Genomic DNA, 21,196 nt, shown 5'->3' on the forward strand with positions numbered 1-21,196 from the left:
AAGGAGCAGTAGGAGGGTGAGGACAGAGAGATAATAAGCAGGGGCCAGGTACAGGTCTTTGTGAGCCAGGCTAGTTTGGGTTGTTTTTTTTAATTGAGGTACAATTCATATATGGTAAAATTCACCCTTTTAAATGTGCAAGTTAGTGGTTTTCAGGATATTTACAAGGTTGTGCAACCATCACCTCTATTTTCAGAGCATAATCATCACTCCAGAAGGAAACCCCTAATATTCATTAGGGATTTGGCTTTTGAGTGTGATAGTAAGCCCCTGGAAGATTTTAGCAGGGAAGACATTCTCTGACCATTCAATCAGCTATAAGGAAAATGGATTCTAGGGAGGCAAGGGTGAAAGCAGAGAGACCAGGTAGTCTTTTGCTATATTTCTGGCAAGAGATAGTGGCTTGGAGTAGGATGGTGGCAACTGAAATGGAACAAGGTGAATGGGCTCTGGGTGTGTTTGCAGGTAGACACGACCTAACTCCAGTGCAGTACTTCTTAAATTATCTGTGATAAGAACCAATTTGTTAAATTTCCAATCTATCACAGATTGAAACTTCTGAAAAATACAACAAAATTATAAATAGAGACTCTGTTTTCAGGGGACATGGCCAGGCAAGGCATATGGGATGCTTTTAGTCTATGGCAAATCCTCTGTCAACTTGCTGGACTGATTCAGAGACTCATCTGACAATACTTAACAAAATGAAATCGATTATTTAGAGCTTTGATTCAATAGCTATCTTTTGGAAGAGTATATATTTTTCTAAAAGGAAATTTTTTAAAAACCCACCAAACTTGAAAAGAGATTACGAGCAGCACTATTATAAATGGTAAAAATTGTTAAAACCCCAGATGGCCAAGACCTGCTCTGCTTTCCCTGGCCAGGTTTCTCATTCCTTCCTCTGCTCCTACAGCACTGTGCGTGTCTCTGTGGGGCACTGTCTTTACTGACGCATCCACTGCCCGTCTGCCGGTCCTGCCAGGGCCGGGGTGGGGCTTTTCATGTTTTATTATAAGACTCTGAACTAACCCTCACACAGGGCTGGCATATGTGTATTATCATATGGGGGCAATGACTATGTAAATTATGAATATATTAACATCATAGAACACTACATAGTTATGAAATGATAAGCATGCGATACATAGTGTATATGAAATAATATTAAACCAAGAATGTAGTTCTAAAATAATATGAATACTGATTACGATGCACACATACTTTTACGTAAATGAAAGAAATGAATAAAAATCTAAATGAGGATGGTTTTCCCTATAGCGCTGTTCTAAAGAAGCCTGCTTTATTGTTAAACTTCATACAACACCCTTTTTACATATAATTTACTTTAATTCTCAACTTTCAGTAAACTAAAAGAAATCATATTTTTAATTTGAAATTAAAGGTCGTTCACACACACAAAGCTAGAAGCTAGATGTCAGTTTAGCTGTAAGAACAACAAAGATTTTAATGCAAAACATTTGTATACTAAATTATTCCCGTCTTTATCTTATTTTCCTTAACTATTTTCATATTTTAAAAATCTAATAGATAGGGGTCCCTCAGTGGCTCAGCTGGTTGTGTCTGCCTTCTGCTCAGGTCATGATCCTGGAGTCCTGAGATTGAGTCCCACGCCGGGCTCTCTGCTCATTGAGGAGCCTGCTTCTTCCTCTCCCTCTGTTCCTCCCCCCTGCTCGTGCTCTCTTTCTCTCTCTCTGTCAAATAAATAAATAAAATCTTTTTTAAAAAATCTAATAGAGATATATATATATGGCCTAGGTTGCAATACCCCCATTCCTCACTCCATGTTCTTCCCTGCTTTATTGTTCTCCTTACCATCTTTACCCACTTAACATACGATAGATTTCATTCATTTGTTTTGTTTGTCATCTCTTTTCATGAGAACATAAAACTCCTTGGGAACAAGAATATTTTCCTATTTTGTTCATTGCTGTTTGCCCACAGCCTCAAACAGTGCTGCATTTTAGTACTTGATAAATTTCTGTGACTTAATGAATGAATTATAAATAAATATATATGTGTATTTATTTATATATATATACTATTTTCTCCAAACTCAATTTACTCAAAATATTTGATCAGCTGCTATGTACTGGACGTTGGGATGGAGTGGTAAGCAGATGGGCAAGGTCCCTTCCCTGAATTATCTCTAGGGGCAGGCATCTCCTGTGCACTCTCGGAGGGACTGAGGACAGGCAGGTAGACAAGGGAGGTGTTCTAAAAAGGAAAATGGACCCAGGGAGGTCTCCTCGAGAGAGTGATTTAGAAGAAGAGTAGATGCTCATCATGTGAGGGGAGCTAGGGATAGAAGGATGCTGTGTCTGCAAGCCTGGTAGTGAATTGGCAAATAAGACACATACTTCATAGAAATATTTCATCTAGTTAGTCAGAAACTTAAGGTATCATTAGATAATTGGCTCCACATGGGTGTAGAGAATAACTGATCTTTTCAGATTTACCCTCCTTAAAAACACGTGGGAGATGCAACGTGCTCAACTGCTTCTCACCTGGTCTTTGAAACACATCTTCAGCTCGTTTGTCCCACTTTGCTAAATCCGTACATATCTCTTATTTCTTTTTGAAAATACAGATTCGTTGAAGAGGGCCATATTCCTTACTTAAATGCTTTTCAGCATTTTCCAGAAGAGATGAAATTATATGGGCGTGACAAAGGAATCTTTGCTATAGAGGCAAGTTACTTTTCTTTTTTACTTTGTAGTCCCTAATAAGATGCAAACGTGGTATATGGTGATTTGTATTCCTTTCCTGACTTATTATTTGGTGTTGGGGGTTTTTAGAAATGGCATCTAGTTTTTGTTCTGCCCGTATGTAGAACATTAGTCATAATTTAATGAGTAATGGGATTATTATTTTTTATTTTCCTCGTGTGGTCTCTTCTAATCCTTTAGGTTCTCCTGAACCTACAGCTATGGTGTGAGGTGTGTCCACTGTCAATAGATGTTTGGTTGGGACTAAACTTTAGAAGTTTTCTATAGAGGGCGCCTGGGTGGCTCAGTTGGTTAGGCGACTGCCTTTGGCTCAGGTCATGATCCTGGAGTCCCGGGATCGAGTCCCGCATCGGGCTCCCTGCTCGGCGGGGAGTCTGCTTCTCCTTCTGACCCTCCCCCCTCTCATGTGCTTGCTCTCTCTCATTCTCTCTCTCTCAAATAAATAAATAAAATCTTAAAAAAAAAAAAAAAAGAAGAAGTTTTCTATAGAGACCTTTAGGGAATTTCAAATTTTTAAAAAATGTTTTTTGTTATTTGCATACTATATTGCTTTTGAGAAAAGAGAAGAAAGTTATTCTCTTGTTTCCGAGGTGCTATTTTAAGTCCTTTGCTTCTTGGTCTTTTCTAGATCTGTTTTCAGATGTCTCCAGTGGGAGGGCTTCTGTCCTTTAATTATGAGTCCTTATCACTATGTGTAATACTCAAAGATTATCTTCTCTTTGTTCTTCATCAGGTTTTCAGTATGCTAAATAGTAACATTAAATATTATCCCGTTTGCCCACTTAAGGAATTATTTTTATAGGCCCTCCTAACCTTCACAGCCTTAAATTATTTGTGGTTTGATTCAAGAGACATTTGTGACCCCTACCAAACCCCTGCATAAGCGTGGTTCACTGTCATCCCAGTTGTACGTATGAGCAGACACCTCAGGGAGACAGAATGAATGCCAAGGCCATACGGCCGGTGACCACAGACTTGGAGCCTTTTATTCCTTGTATCATCTTTGGCTCTGTCTGCCTGCCATTCTGCCCTCCTTTTTACGCTAGTTCTTCTAAACGCTTAAGTCGGTGCTGTGAAAATATATTTTTGAAGCATTGAGCCAGAAGTGATGGATGATTGGCAATGCAGATAAACAAGCTTGCAACATTCCATAACCTTTTACATCTGCATTGAATTTAGAGTATTGGCCTCTATGAATGATTTGTAGGGAATGTTAGATTTTTAAACCAGAAATGGCTCTACTTTCAGAACATCTCGTGCAGGAGCCGTTCCTGTGGGTTTAGAGAGAGGAAGCAAGTTTGGAGGCGGGTCCCCAGGGCTGCTTCCACGTCGTCACCATTTACCACACAGCCAGGAGAGCTGACGGGACAGCTCCACGTGCGCTTGCACTCGGGCTGCACAGGGAAGGGGGGTGTCGCTGCAGCTACCACTTAACCTGGAAAAAACAAAGAAGAAATAATAATAATAATAATAATAATAGTGGTAGTGCTTATTCTGTACCAGGCCCTGTTTTACATATTTTATAAACTCTTTTTATTATTCATATCATCCCTATGAAGTATGTATTATTATTATTTTTTAAGATTTTATTTATTTATTTGAGAGAGAGACAGATGGTGACAGAGATAGCAAGAGAGCACAAGGGGGGGGAAGAGGGAGAGGGAGAGGGAGAATCAGGCTCCCCGCGGAGCAGAGAGCCCGACGCGGGGCTCGATCCCAGGACTCTGGGATCATGACTTGAACCGAAGGCAGACGCTTAACCGACTGAGCCACCCAGGCGCCCCCGTATTATTATTATGCTTATACTACAGATGATGAAACTGAGACACAGAGAGATTAGGTAACTTGCCCGGTATCCTCACTCTGAACGTAGTCCAGCATGGCCGAGGCAGCCTTAGTTTGGAGGGAGACAAAAAAAGTGGAACCATACCAAGCAGTAAGGGTGGGGTGAGGGGTGGGGCAGGGACAACAGGGGCAGGAAGTGGAAGTAAGTTATTGAGGCAATAAAGAAGCTCCGGACTTGGTCGGGGAGTCACGCCTGGGTGGCTCGGTCAGCTAAGCTTCCGACTCTTGATCTTAGCTCAGCTCTTGATCTCAGGGTCGTGAGTTCGATCCCCTCATTGGGCTCCGGACTGGTTACCAAAACCAAGAGGTGGCCCTGTGATAGACATGGCAACCAGAACTGGAAGGCAGGGGATAGGATCCAGCTGGAGGATGGTCCAGGCTAGAAGTGACAGTGTGGGTACATGTGTCCTGGCACGAAGCACAGGCTAGGTAGCCGGAAGAGTCTTCCTGAAAGATGGGTCTTTATGAAAATTTTCTTAGCTTAGGCAGGTTGTGATTATTTTTAATTTTAATTTTAAAAAATTTTAAATTTGAGTAGTTGACAGACAATGTTACATTAGTTTCAGGTGTACAACAGAGTGATTCAGCGTGTCTGTCCGTTTGCGCTGTGCTCGCCACCCGTGTAGCTGCCGTCTGTCACCATACAGTGCTATTACAGTATCACTGACTAGAGTCCCGAGGCTGTACATCTTACTCCGGTGACTTAGTCGTTCCGTAACTGGAGGGTTGCAATGATTTATTTAAAGGACTAGGGACACAGAGGACACATCCTGTTTTTCTAGTCAGCACTCCAGACCCCAGCTAATTTTTCAGAGATGTGGTTGGAATAGCTGAACTTGAGTAAAGTCGGAGATATTTACAAAGTACAAGGTGCCCCTACCACCTCCGGAGCCCTGTTTGCCTCTAGGAAAAGAAAAACACAAGTTTTTAGTTTCAGAACTAGGCTGCATTCAAGGTTGATTAGTTTTTCATCTTTTTATTTTTATTTATTTAATTTTTTTTTTTAAAGATTTTTATTTATTTGACAGAGACACAGCGAGAGAGGGAACACAAGCAGGGGGAGTGGGAGAGGGAGAGAAGCAGGCTTCCCGCCAAGCAGTGAGCCGGACGCGGGGCTCGATCCCAGGACCCTGGGATCATGACCTGAGCCGAAGGCAGACGCCTAACGACTGAGCCACCCAGGCGCCCCAGTTTTTCATCTTTTTAAATAGCATCCTGTGCTCAATGAGACACATATGGATTTCCTGGGTAGGCCTCGGACAATACAGATGCTACCCTGAAACTGTCGTGTAGAAGGGGTTTTTGCTTAATAATTGGTTTGAACATCCGTATAATTCACTAATTAGCAGTATCAAATTTAGCTGCTAAAACATTGTTCATGGCTAGACATTTAGTTCAATAATTCTTGGTGTGTGTCTTTACAGTTAAGTATTTCTAGAGGGACCAGTGGAACTCAGTTATCATTTTTGCATTAATCTCTCCAGTGTCTTGGCTAACAAAAAATTCTCTGTCTTTCCTCTCTTTCCCTCCCTTATCCTCCCCCGTCCTTCTTACCCTCTCCTCCCACCACCCCTTCCTTCTCTTCTCTCTTAGCTTCCAGTCTGGTCTGTATCTTACATTCTAACTGCCTGGGCTTTAGCCTGATTTCTCAGAACCATTCATGACTCAAGTTATATTGATCATTTTTGCTTGGTTTAGGTTATTTGTACTTTTTGCTGGTGACTAAACTTACTTATATTTAACTCCCAAGCAAATTATAAGCTTCTAGGGATAAACACCAGAATCTTTTACATGGAATCATGAAATATTAAAGCTGAGGGAAATTTAGACATCCCTTAGTCCACATTTCTTAGTTTTTCAGTAAGGAAGCAGGCTTAAGAAAAAAATATGATTTGGGAATAGGTAAACCTCTACCTCATTAGGGTTTTCTTGAGGATTATTTGAGATAATATCTTCAAAATACAGGTATATCATAGACATTGAAATGGACATTCCTTCTAGGTCCCAGGATGGAAAAGCTTTTCCTCTAAGGAAAAGATTAACGGTTATCCTCAAGCTACTCAGAGGAAAAAAATGTATCATTTTTGGAAATTAAAATTTTCATTTTAAAGCTCTGTTATAAACAAAACAAAAAACCTTTGCATAGGCTCATTTCTGAGTTTGCTACAAGGAGGTGCCAGGAAGTTCATGGATATGACTCTTGCTTTTCATTACAGTGTTTTATAATTTTGGTTACCATAAATTCAGCTTCTTGCAAAGGATATTGCTCCCTGGGCTGAGTTTATATGCTTGGGAGTGGTAGCTAACCAGTAATTTCCTTTTGAATTAAGAAATTTGGTTTCACTTTATACTCAAATAGACCCTCAAATTTCACTCTATAAAAATAAAAATAATTATTTTAAAAAATATATACCTTGTCCATTCAGATAGTAATGGATCCCATTATTGCCAAATGTTGAAATGACTGTAGGAGTGACTTATAATGCACAGAACCAAGGGACTGCTACAGTCATGGCCAGTGTGGCTTATGTTTCCCAGAAGCCTGGCTCAAGCCTTTAGCCAAGATTGGCTTTGCCCTCTTACAGGCAGTGTGGGAAGGAGTGCCTGCAATTATAGTCACATTTATTTCTGGTGGTGATTCGGGGTTTCAGCCTGAAATATTATGTTCTCACTATGGTATCAGATCTAGACTATCCTCTGCCCCTCCTAAATTTTTGTAATTTGAGACTTAAATTTTGTAAATTAAGAAACAAAATTCATTATTTTATATTTACTTTCATGTTTTATTTATGCTCTGAAACCATTCAAATACTAATTTTTACTCATCCTATCAGTTACTGAGAGAGGTGTGTTGAAATCTCCAATGTCCTAGGATTACAACTCTTTCTTTCACGTTCTATCGGTTTTTGCTTCAAGTATTTTGGAGCTTAGGTGCATAATAATTAGGGTATTTTGTCTTCTTGATGAACTGACTCTTCTTACTATGTAATGTCCTTTTCTCCACTCCAGTAATATTTGTTCTCGTATCGACCTTGTTCAATGTTAATTTAAAAAAAAAAGTTTGCCTAATATACCTTTTGGAAATCTTTTATTTTTAACCTGTGTCTTTATATTTAAAGTGGCTTCCTGGTAGACAGTTTGTAGTTGTCTTGATTTTTTTTATTTATGCAGTAGAGAATATGCTGATATTCTTTGCCTTAGAATTATATGTCTGACCATTGGCATCTAATGTAATTATAAATCCTGCTGTTATTTGTTTCATCTAGTCTTTATTCTGTTTTTCTTTTCCCACCTTCTTTTGAATTGACTTTTTTTTAATGATTCTATTTTATCTCCATTACTGATATATTACCTATACCTCTGGATTTTTTCGTGAGATTGCTCTGGAGTTTATAACATTCATCTTTAACTTACCACAGTCTACCTCAAGCACTAGTATACCAGTACATGTATAATGTAGGACCCTTTCAACAATATACTTTCATTGCCCTGCTCCCATCTTCTAGTGTCAAACATTTTACTTTTTTTTTTTTTTTTAAGATTTTTATTTATTTATTTGACACAGAGAGAGACACAGTGAGAGAGGGAACACAAGCAGGGGGAGTGGGAGAGGGAGAAGCAGGCCTCCCGTGGAGCAGGGAGCCCAATGCGGGGCTCGATCCCAGGACCCTGGGACCATGACCTGAGCCGAAGGCAAATGCTCAACGACTGAGCCACCCAGGCACCCCTTTGTTCTTCTTTCTTAAGATTGTTTTTGCCTATTTGGGGTCTTGTATGATTCCACACAAATTTTAGGGATTTTTTTCTATTTCCGTGAAGAATGCTATTGGAATTTTGATAGGAATTGCATTGAATCTGTAGATTGCTTTGGATAATATGGACATTTTAACAGTAGTAGTCCTTCTGATCCACATGCACAGAATATCTTTCCATTTACTTGTGTCTTCAATTTCTTTTATTGGTGTTTTATAGTTTTCAGTGTGCAGATTTTTACCTCCTTTGTTAAATTTATTCCTAGGTATTTTATTCTTTTTTTTTTTTTTTTAAGATTTTATTTATTTATTTGAGAGAGTGAGAGTGAGAGAGGGCACAAGCGGGGTGGAGAGGAAGAAGTAGGCTCCCCTCGGAGCAGGACCCTGGGATCACAATCTGAGCTGAAGGCACTTAACCGACTGAGCCATCCAGGTGTCCCTTATTCTTTTTGATGCAATTGTAAATGGGATTGTTTTCTTAATTTCTCTTTCTGATAGTTTTCTGTTAGTGTATAGAAACACCACTGATTTTCATATATTGATTTTCTGTCCTGCAATTTCCTGAATTTCTTTCCTAGTTCTAATAGTTTTTTGGTGGAGTCTTTAGGGTTTTCTATATGTAATACCATGTCATCTGCAAATAGAGACAGTTTTACTTCTTCCTTTCTGATTTGATGCATTTTATTTCTTTTTCCTGCCTAATTGTTCTAGCTAGGACTTCTAATACTATCTGGAATATAAGTGGCGAGAGTAGGCATCCTTGTCTTGTTCCTGATCTTAGAGGAAAATTTTTAGCTTTTCATCATTGAGTATGCTGTTAGCTGTGGGCTTGTCTGATATAGGCCTGCCTGATTTCTGATTCTTATCTTTTCTATTCTGTCAGTCTTATCTTTTCTATTCTCTATGAAATGTGTCTTTTTTCCTCCAGCTGCTTTTAAAAATTTTCTTTTTATCACTGTTTTTCATCAGTTGGATTGCGATGTGCCTTGGCATGGTTTTCTTTATGTTTCTTCTGCTTGGGGTTCATTGACCTCAGATCTGTGGATGTACAGTTTTCATCAAATTTGAAAATTTTTCATTCATTATTTCTTCAAATATTTTTTTCTGTCCTCCCCTTGATTTTTTTTCTGGGATACCAGTTACATGTTATACCATTTGATAGTGCCCACAGCTCACTAAGGCTTCGGGGTTTTTTGTTTGTTTTTTATATCTTCTTTTTCAGTATGTTTTGTTTTGGACAGTCTCTGTAGTCATGTCTTCAGTTTCACTGATTTTTACTTTTTGAATGTCTAATCTGCTGTTAAACCCAATAAGTGTGTTTCTCATTTCACATCCTGTGCTTTTCATTTCTAGAAGTTTCATTTTAGTTTTATTTTTTCCATTTCCCTCATTATGTTTGTTTTCTTTTACATTCTTGAGCATATTGACCATATTTATAACAGATGTTTTAAGGTTCTTGTTTACTATATTCTATTGTCTCTGTTATTGCTGATATGTTTCTATTGATTGGTTTATCTCTTGATTATGTGTCAAATTTTCCTGCTTCTCTTCATGCCTGGTAATTTTTGATTGGATACAGACATTGTGAATTTTATGTTGTTGAATACTGGATTTTTGTTCTGGTGTATAATTAGGTAGTATGGAGATCAGTTTGATCCTGTAGAAGCTTGGTTTTAAGCTTTTTCATTGCTGGTCCAGGGCCTTTATTCTAACTTACCCTTGCTACTATGGCATGTTCCCTCAGAAGTCTCTATCTAGTGCCCCCAATGTTATGCAGTCTTTCCACTGCAGCTGGTGCCTTGTATGAGCTCTGGGAATTTTTTGGATTAATTGGGAAAGAATCCAGTGATTTTATTTTTCCCCTTGGCCTTAGGTTTTTCCTTACACAGCATGAATCAGTACTGAGCCAAAGACTTGAGAGGACCTCTTTGCAGATCTCCAGAGTTCTCTCTGTGTATGGTTTTATCCTTGCTGGTACTCTGCCTGCAAAGTGTAGCCCCCTCAGCTTTCAGGAGCTCCAATCTCTGTCTCCTCAACTTGGCAAGACCACAACGCTCCATTTCACTCCCTGGGTCCCTGCACTGCAGCCTGGAAACTGCCTCCAGGCAGTAAACTAGGCCATTTATTTCTCTTCTTTCAGGGATTATAGTCCTATGTTGTCCATTGCCTGAAACTGTTGTCTACTGCCTGAAACTGTTATTTCATGGATTTTTCCACTTCTGTGTTTATGGTGGGAAGTCAGTTTCCATCGTATTTAATCCTTGACGGGCAGAAATGGAAGCATGCCAGATACTAATTTTTAGACATTTAGAAGTAGACTCAATATTCAAATTTTTTTTTAGGGAAGTTTTACCTAAAAAAAATTATTTCTTGAATGCCTAAAGTATCTCACTGCTCATTCATTCTTGGATTTTTTTTTTAAAAAAATTATATCTATTAATGAATGTTATCACTAGTCTGATCTTTGCTTAAAAATTTTCCCCTGGCTGGACCATATTATTGGAAGGTCATGGTTATGGGCTTTTGTTTACACAAAATACTTGCCCTAGTGATAATATCTTTTGTTGACTATTTTAAGTTAATCTTGAGTGAGGGGACAGGGGTAATATAGGGGAGTGATTTCTTCTAGAGATTTTGGTAGAAAGTATAAACATAAAAATAATATGAGATTATGTCTTGGTAAAAATAACCACTGCACTTTGCCTTTTCTGCTTATATCTTGGAGTATCTTTTTGAAATAAACTTTTCATTTTGGAATAATTTTAGATTTACAGAAAAGTTACAAAAGTAAAAATAGTACAAAGGACACCCATATATCCTTAACACAGATCAACTGCTGTTAACATTTTATCCCATTTGTTTTATCATTTGTGCTGTTCTCACTGTCTATTGGTCTATCCGTGCAATTCTATTTCTGAATCATTGAGGGTAACTTACATCTATCATGGCCCATTACCCCTAAATATTTTAGTGTATATTTTCTAAGAATAGAGATATTCTCTTATATAACTACAATTTAGTTAACTCTTCAGTTTTCTAAGAGCTGCACTATACAATATGCCACAGTTTACTTAACTAGTTCTTTATTGATGGAGTTTTGTACTTGGTGATAAAAGGCTAAAGAAGGCAGCTAGGTAATGAAAAAAGCAAAGCAAACAAAACTAGAAACCATCTAAATGTCTGTCAACAGGAAAATGGATAAAATGGGACAGTCAGACTCTGGTATATTAAACAGCTATAGCCATAAGCAATGTGAATGAATCTAAAAGACATTCTGTTGAGTGTAAAAGGCAAGATTCACAAAACTACACACATTATGATGTATTTGTATTCAGTTCAAAAAGAAGGTAAACTATTTATTTAGGTATGTTTGTGTGTATGATAGTATTTTTTAAAAAGTAAGTTTGTGATGAGCAAAATTCAGGATACTAGTTATACCTCGAAGGGGAGGAGAGGCAGAGGGAAGGGTAGGGAATGGGTGTACTGGTCGATACAGCAGTGTTGGTAATGTTCTAGTTCTTAAGTTCGGTAGTGGATTCATGGCTGTTCCTTTTATTATCATGCTTCAAGATTACAGGTATGTTACATGTGTTCTCTTGTATTTGTCAAGATTTTAAAGGCAACTAGAGGATGTTGTCCAAATAGAATTTCTAAAACAGGAGTAAAAGAAAATATGTGGTGCGTGGGTTTGTTTGCCTATGTCCTACATCCCCAACTACTCTTTGAACCACATTTAATGCTTCTATTTTTTTATCCATAAGACCTAATATAATTCTGTATACATGGTAAGGATTCAGTCTGTGTTTATTGATTAAATTATTTGAAATAGCTAAAAAACAATAAGTTTAAATAATTCATTTTCAGGAGATTTCAAATTGATCTACTGGGGGCTTTTTTCCACCCGAGTAGGAAACTTTCAGATGTATTTATTACATAAAATATGAGGAGGCCATTAAATAGTGGCATTTGATGGAAAAAAGAAAGCATTCTACTAATATTTTTGAGTGTATAAGGGACATAACTTCAATGTGTAAGCAAGGACATTGAAAATGTGAGTTATGGGTGTGTCAGTAACACTCAAGAAAACCAGTGTGTGAGATAAATAATCTCATCAGTTAATTTGTACTGCCCGCCAGTATACTAAAACCAATAATGAATTACTCTGGTCAGAAAACACATGTGTTAGGCTATGTTGAGGATACTTCTTTTGGGAAAATCACACTTCATATTTGCTATGTGAAACTGGTGATTTCATGTGGATTATCTGTAATTTAGTTTGATCCTCGGCCAGTACCCCCAGGACCCAGCACACCCAGCCTGGGTCTCCCCTCTCCTCCACTTCCCAGGAGAAGAGAGATAGGACCTAGGTTTTACACTAGCCAAAAGAAAACTGGGTAATGACAAAAGTCAATCTATGGCAAAAATAATCACATAACCCTTCCAAAATCAAATAGAAATTACTTGGGGGTCATCTGCTTTCCTGGATAATAGCTTTTAATCTCTGTTAGTACAGATATGTGAAGTTTGAACAGAGGTGTGCCACAATCAGAATATTTGGACAACAGACAAATCTTAAGAAGGAGGACTCCAATAGGTTTTCCCCAGCTCTCATCCTGGGCCCAAAACAAATTGCAATTCCCTATTTAGTTGGCAAGTCCTCATTCGTTATCATTTCATAAATTTGTGTTTGTTCATAAGGTTTGTCTTTGTGCAAGTTGACAACGTATTTCTAAAATAATCTCATCCCCAGGACCAAGACCGTATTTCACATAATGTGTTCACCACAAACTTCCAGATTAGACTTTGAACATAAAGTATTTTATGTTACTACATGGTAGATTTGCAACCATTAAGATAACTCCAGCAAACAAAAAATGCAAAGTGAACTGTTTTGTGAATCATGATACATGTGGAAATCATTTTATCCTTCCTCCATAAACAATATATTACATGCTTTGTCATTACTTCTGACATTACTTTTATTTCTTACTAATTTTCCTTTGTAATAAGAAAGTCTTGGGGTTTTTTTGTTTTTTTTTTAAGATTTTATTTATTTATTTGACAGAGAGAGACACAGTGAGAGAGGGAACACAAGCAGGGGGAGTGGGAGAGGGAGAAGCAGGCTTCCCGCCGAGCAGGGAGCCCGATGCAGGGCTCAATCCCAGGACCCTGGGATCATGACCTGAGCGGAAGGCAGACGCTTAATGACTGAGCCACCCAGGCGCCCCAAGAAAGTCTTGTTTTAAGTTTGGACTAACAGGTGCATGTAGCATTAACTTTTTCTCAGCTGAATCTTTGCTTCAAAACAATTATAAGAATAAGGGTGAGGCACCGTACTCTTTTTTTTTTTTTTTTAATAGCTAAGCAGGAAGTTCACCTCTGACAGGGTATTGTAATCAGGTTTATCACCAGAGCCTGCTGTTGTGTAACAGAAACTCCAGCTTGTCCTTACCTGTCTCAAGGCATTGCTTCATGAAGGAAAATAAACTCACTGGAATATTTGTGAAATTCAATAAAATGCTTTCCCAAGCACTTCGTTTTTAATGCATGCTACAAGAATTTATTATAGCCTTGTGGTCTTTTAAAGAACATATTAACCTTGTGATTTCTTACTATTGTAATTAAATGAATTTGTCTCACTCCAGAAGCCCTATGTATCATATTTGCCATACCTTTTAGACACATCTTCGGCCATGTCTAGTGATAGTTCACATTCCCTCTCTCCTGTCCCCTCCTTTTTTCAAGAAAAGGGGGGAAGGTTTGGGATGTCTTCAAATGACTGTTTATTTAATTGACAGGCAGCTTTTCTTCATTGTATGCTTTGCCTTTGCTCACAAAAGTGCATTCACTGTTCCATAGTGTGTTGAAACTTTTCAATGGAAATAGCTTTTTGTTAACAAAGGAAGCATTTTCTTCCCTCCTTCCATGTCTTTGCTTTCTCCAGTAAGTCTTGGCTTCTTCAGCAGCTGTACCTCCACCAGAAATGACAAAAGGTGCAATTGTTCTAGGAGATGGCGGTGGAGATAATGCTGGTGGAGTGTTTTGTGTGTGGGCTGCTGGGGACTGTTTTTCTTGTGTTTGGTTTTGTTTTGTTTTTGTTATTCTAGAAAGTTGAGCACACCTTAAAAACAAACCACCACTCCCAAAAAGAGCTTTAAAGACCCTTAAACCTTTATCCTGGGTGACCTCTTTTTTTTTCCATTAAGTTGTTCTGTTAGTATTTAAGTGGGCCCCTCTGTCCCGATGACAACAAACCTGACAGAACTCACTTAAAACCGAGGGGAATGGAATACAGAATACGGAGTATTGATGTGGTTTGTTTTCTTTTTCCAAGCAGGCCATGAAGACTTGAGTATTCCTGCCATTACCCTCCCTGAAGAGCAAAGCTCAGGAGAAGAGGTTAAGGTTTAGTGCGAGTTAAGTTTTAGTGTTTCACACCATCTCCTTTTTCTGAGTTATGATTCCCAACTCCAGGTGGATAGGCTCTTCATCTTATTTACTTATTTAATTTAAAGATAAATTTTTTCTGCCTCTGCCTCTTCTGCTTTATTTTTGACTTAAGTTTCTGGAGTATGGTGCTGATTCAAAGCATCGTTTAAACTTCTAGCAAAAAATCTTTCAGTTCATCTGGTGGAATAAGCTAAAAATATAGTCTCTTTCAGGAACCATCTCTATGCAGAGTCCCAAGTAATCAGATTGCAGCTCGACCAAAGCTGGGCCTAGACACACTTGTGTCTCTGTTATAGATACTGCTTAATCTGCTGAGGACTTACAGACAGTAGGGTACATATATCTTTTCAGTATTGATTTTCTTTATTTTTAGATATGTTAAACCCACAGACCAGTTTCTACACAGAGAACATGTCATATACATATTATTCACTGTGGTCCTTGACAGTGTTTCTAAATCCTCTCAAGAATTAGGCATTTTGTCATCCCTCACTAGACTCAGCAAGAAGGGATAAGAAGGAAACTGGAAATTCGTTTTGAAGTACATCTCCAGTATTTTGAATGTTGATCAGCAACATTCTGATCTTCTCTCTGAATGAGTAAAAAGAAAAGATGTAATGCTGGTTCGGCCAAACCCACTGAGTGGCACTTTGCCAAGATGATTCATCCTGCCTCGGAGCAATCTTACACCCTTTGTGAAACTAGGTCCCTGTCGGTTGAAGGAGGAAAAAGACTGCCCCAGAGCTGTCAGTCACTCCTTGAGCACCTCCAAGTGAAGGTCTTTGAGTCTTCCAACTTCACTCTAGCTTTGTTCGCGGTCTTACTCTGTAGGCCATATGCAGCGTTTCAGATTGTTCGCGCAACCTTTGTTAGAATATTTAAATCTACCAGAGGGAATTGACGTGCTTGTAATAAGAACAGGTGTTCTCAGTTTCCCTCACTCCCACTCCTCCTTCCAGAGTCACCACTGCCAGACAGCATGAATAGAAACCAACTGATGTTTTCTTTTGTTCCTCTCCTCCCACAATATCCTAACCATCACTCGGATATGTGGGTGCACTTCTCTTTTCAAGCTTGTGGAATAAAGCCATCTGAGGCTCTCTTCTAGGCTACAGGAAAAATGAAGATGGGAAGCCATTGCATTTTACTTTATTATTTTTTGGGTGCGTGCATAAGAATATCCTGGAGAGCTTGTGTAAAGCACAGATTCTTCGACTGGATGCCAAAGATTGATTCATTAAGTCTGGAGTGGGATCTAGGAATATGCATTTTTAACAACTGTCTTGCAATGATTCTGATAAAGGTGGTGCTTTGTGCGGCACAGACTAGTCTTATCTCTCTGCCTCTTTCTTTCTTTTGTTATTATTCCATCTCGTTGCACAAAAGATTCCAGCTAGAATTAGACTAGTTAGATAACCAAAGGGCCAGTATCAAACAAAATGTCATTATACTGTGCTACACCTGCAAAGTTTTAAACAGGATTCTGGCAGTCCTCTTATTCCACTTGAATACACCAGAGATTCCACACACCAAATGAAAATACAGTACGACTACCAGCAGCTTCGGTGAGACCCTTTCCTTGGGTGTGTTCTATACATGAATGCATTTTCTGAGTCAAAATAAGACTATAGTAACACAGCCATTAAATGTTTACGGTAATTATTATATGATGGTTATCCATGTTTTAGAATCCTATCAAAATTCGTGGGCTGAGGACAATGGGACGGGAACAAAAAATGTTCCACTGTGGTCTTATTCTGTAGAAGAGTGCCATGGAACAGTGCTCCCAGTCTCCTGCCTGAGGTTAGGTACTCTGCTGCCCCGCAAACTAGCCTGTCTTAGTTGGAATGGGAGCAGATGTATAGGGAGGTTAGTCCATAGTCAAGCCCTGTAGGGACAATTGGGCCACCACTTCAAGTGTTGTTGGGAGCAAAGGGTAGCATTCTGGTCCTTTTGATGACATCCTCTGGGACAGGAATGGCACGCAGTGGTCACGTTCAGTTCTGACTCTTCCCTCATTTGCGGCGCTAAGAAGACAATCCCTTTCGGTATTGTACTAGAACCATTGAGTAATCATTTCTGTCTAAAGAGACCTGGAGCAAGAGATTCTGCAGATACTATATTTTCTTCTTTGCTCAGTATATTCTGTCTTCTGGGAAGGCAGACCCATACTTTAGTGTTATATATCTAATAATTACAGTTTCATAAACTCCATCTCCCCTATGTAGGGTTCTTTTGTTAAGGTATTTTATAGAAGATAAAAGTAGATATTAGCAAGTAGTTATAGATTTTGAATGTTTGTAGTAGATTTTCTATATGTTGATTTTTTTTGTCATCTTCATCATTTTTATTCTAATTATGACTTCTCTAATATGTTGTGGGTTTTTTTCCCTTTAGACGGATGTTATTTAGGTTCTTCTTTTATACTTTTTAAGAATTGTGGCAAAATATACGTAACATAAAACTTACCATTTAAGCCATTTTTAAGTGTGCAGTTCAGCGGAATTAAGTACATTCACATTGTTGTGCAACCACCACCACCGCCATCCATCTCCAGACCTTTTTCATCTTCACAAACTGAAACTGTCCCCATGAAATCCCAGCTCCCCACTGCACCCTGCCCCCTAGACCCCCAGCCCCTGAGGTCCGTCATTCTACTTCCTGTCTCTGTGAACCTGACTATTCTAGTACTTCGTGTAAGTAAAATAATACAGTATTTTTCTTTTTATGTCAGACTTATTTCACACAGGATAATGTCTTTAAGGTTTATCTGTGTTGTGTAGTGTGTGTCAGAAAGGAAAATTTCTTTTTAAGGCTAAATAATATCCCACTGTATTTATATACTACATTTTGTTTATTCATCCATGGGCATTTGGGTTGTTTTCACCTTTGGCTATAATGAATGATGCTGCTATGAACCTTAGTGTACAAATATCGGTTAGAGTCCCTTCTTTCAGTTCTTTTGGGCATCTACACAGAAGCACAATTGCTGTATCATATGGTGATTCTATGTGTAATTTTTTAGCCCACTGTAATACGTTTTTGAATACTTATTTTTTTTTTCTTATGAAAGAAATATATTCAGGGGCGCCTGGGTGGCTCAGTCATTAAGCGTCTGCCTTCGGCTCAGGCCATGATCCCAGGGTCCTGGGATTGAGCCCCGCATCGGGCTCCCTGCTCAGCGGGAAGCCTGCTTCTCCCTCTTCTACTCCCCCTGCTTGTGTTCCGTCTCTCACTGTGTCTCTCTCTGTCAAATAAATAAATAAAATATTTAAAAAAAAAAAGAAAGAAAAATATTCAGAGTGATTAAAAGAAATGTAGGAAACAGTGAAATGTATAAAGAAGAAAATAAAAATCACCCACAATCCAATTTCTCATGGATGCCATTAACATTTAACATTTGGTATTTTTGATTGTCTTATTTAATGTACATAAACATATTTGCAAAATTAGGCCTGAAGACTATATACAAATTTCTCTCTTGCTTTTTTAAACTCAGAATTGTACTATGAAAATTTTCCTAAGTCATAGAACAGCCTATGAAAATGCTTTTTAATAACTGCTTAATATGTATGCATGTAGTGTGTATCTAACATGGATGTCCAATAATAAGGAAGTGATGAGTTCATAGAGGGGAATATTTTCCAGTCACTCAAAATGATGTTTTCAAAGGCTATCTCCTGACATTAGAAAATACTCACAAAATGTAATGTTAGGTGAAAATAGGAGACAAAGCCATGTACATCTAATTCAGTTTGTACAGCGGTTCTCAGACAGATGGGAGCTTAGCCTAAGAGCAGGGTAAACTATTAGATTTTAGTAGAGGAGTGACATACCAGATGTGCATTTTGAAATATCACTCTTGGTGGTAGCTAAAAGTGGCAAAAGCAGATATAGGGATACTGTTTGGTTGGGAGTCCAGTCTGGGGTGATGGAGGCTTAGAGTAGGACAGTAGTTGTAGATGTGATGAGAAATAGCAGCATTCCAGACCCAGCTTTGAGGTAAACAGTCCGTATTCATGTAGTGTGCAGGGAAATGGAGCTGCCAAGGATGATTCCTCAATGTTTGGTTTTTGTGACAGGGTGAGGAACCCTGATGGAGGGATAAAATTCAGGGGTATGGGAGATGAAAAACTCAGTTTGGAACATGTACTTTTGACATAGTGGAAAGATATTCCCAGTGGAGGTGTCAAAGAGGCTGTTGAATTGAAATCCCAATGTTATAAATGTGGATATGCCCCAAAGGGCTAAAAGTCCTCCAACATGCTAACAGTCGCCTTCTCTAAGTTATGAGCAATTTTTATTGTCTTTATTATAGTATTTTATATTTCATAAATTTTCTGTAATGATCATGTATTATTTTTATAATCAAATTTAAGTGTTGCTAGAACACAGTCATCATGGCATTATTTATAGTAGTATAAAAATTGGAAACAACTTATATGTATAACAATTATAGAAGATTGGTAAAAAATAAGTAGAATGATCTTGAAAACCCTGTAGCCACCTTTTTAAAAAAAGGTTTTCAGTGTTATTCAAAAAGGAAAAGTCTGTTTAAAAATAAATGAAAAATTTAAAAGTGAAGTCTACCAAACTGACTTGAAACTAAGAGAATCTAGAATCTATTATAAACTGTAATATAAATCTATAGACTTGCATTATTAATAATTAATAATTATTTTATCCTCAGATCATACGTGAAAGAATGGTAGCCTGTTTGTCACAAGATATTTAGTTTGACATACCAGCTTTTAGTGTGGACACTTGAAAATATATTAAATCTTTGTAGTTTGCCAGATTCCTTTTCCTTTAAGGAGCTTACAATTACTAGTCATGAATTTATCATACATTAAATTGGTTTTTTGAGATGATTATTTTTCTAAGGGGAGCATTCACTGCTCTAGTGTTTATTTTGTTTGCAGATAAAAGAGCTCAATTACATCTCCTGCCTTCATTATTTGAGAGGATTAGAGTTGCCATGAATCTTGTCAGTAATGTTGAAATTATTTTAACTTTGATGCTTCAAGTCTTGTGCAAAATGAAGCCCATTTGCTTAGCGCTCCATCCAGTCTTCTAAATGAACGAATTTTATGAAGAAAAAAGAAGACTGCTTCTTCCCAAAGGTCTCTGAGAATTTGTTTTCCTTTTTTCACTTTTAAATTAACAGATTAGAATACAATGTATAGTGCTTCAGTGTACAAGTAGAATCACTCTGTCTCCACATTAAAAAAAAAACTTAAAAGGCAACACTGCTGCTTTGGATTGACAGAAATTTACTTTGTAGTCTTCAGCTCAGGTTAATCATACATATGTTAATAATACAGCATAAACCAAAGGACTTTTTTTTTTTTTTTAAGATTTTATTTATTTATTTGACAGAGAAACAACGAGAGAGGGAATACAAACAGGGGGAGTGGGAGAGGGAGAAACAGGCTCACCGCTGAGCAGGGAGCTGGACTCTGGGCTCGATCCCTGGACTCCGGGATCATGACCTGAGCCTAAGGCAGACGCCTAAGCCACCCAGGCGCCCCCCAAAGGCCTTTTTTTCTAATAAAACTCAAAATAAATATAATACAAATGAGATTGTAGCTTCAGGCAAAGTAAAATCAAGCATGGTTATAATTTCTAGAAATTAACAGTATGATTATCTTCCATAAGCATATCCCTGCACCATTAATAAAGCATTTCCTTGTGCTTTACAATTGCATATGAGCTGAATTTACCAAAGTAAAATTTAACAGAGAAATATTCATTCCTTTAGTTGGCTCCCAAACACACTCACACATTTAGAAGATGGGCAAGACATGATTTAACAGCAATACTTTCACAAGCACCTGGGGGGATTTTAATTAATTATTAGCTCAAATTGGGAAAATTTTTACTTAGAATACAGAAGACCTTTCTAATGACTAAACCCATTAAAAATAGAATTGACTACCTTCGGGGAAGGTATTGAGTTCCTATCCCTGGAGATTTTTAAGAAGGACCAGACATCTGCCTGCTAGGGATTTTGTAAAGTTGGACCATAAACTTCTAAGGGTGTTTCCAACTCTGAATATGCCAGTTAGATTATTTCTTCTACACAGTGATGTATGAAGTATTTCTATTACACGCAATGGTTTAACTGGTGTTATCTTTCTTGCCACTTTTTGAGGTAAACTAGACATACAGAAAAGTGAACATATCACAAATGTACATAGCTTGATGAATTTTCACAACCTGAACCAGTCCCTAGAGGGAGGAACATTACTAGCACCCCTGAAGCTCCACCCTGGTGCCCACTCCCGTCATTACTTCCCCCCATTACTTCCCTCACTCCCAAGTGGTCACTACTCTATAGAAGCTTGGTGCTGAGTTGCTGGGCTTTGTACTTTATATACCTGGGATCGTTCTCTTTTG

At 38.2% G+C, this 21,196-nt stretch overlaps 1 protein-coding gene across 1 annotated transcript in view; it reads left to right on the top strand.

Moving 5' to 3' along the window:
- Positions 1 to 21,196, top strand: part of TAF1B (TATA-box binding protein associated factor, RNA polymerase I subunit B) — a 65,404-nt gene that overhangs the window by 27,250 nt on the left and 16,958 nt on the right. Inside the window, exon 8 of the mRNA XM_035000567.1 lies at positions 2,612 to 2,711. Coding sequence (XP_034856458.1) covers positions 2,612 to 2,711 — 100 coding nt within the window. The remainder of the gene's footprint in view (positions 1 to 2,611; positions 2,712 to 21,196) is intronic.

Source organism: Mirounga leonina, unplaced genomic scaffold, assembly GCF_011800145.1.
Source record: "Mirounga leonina isolate KUSES-001 unplaced genomic scaffold, KU_Mleo_1.0 Mir_125, whole genome shotgun sequence".
Classification (NCBI taxonomy): Eukaryota; Metazoa; Chordata; class Mammalia; order Carnivora; family Phocidae; genus Mirounga; species Mirounga leonina.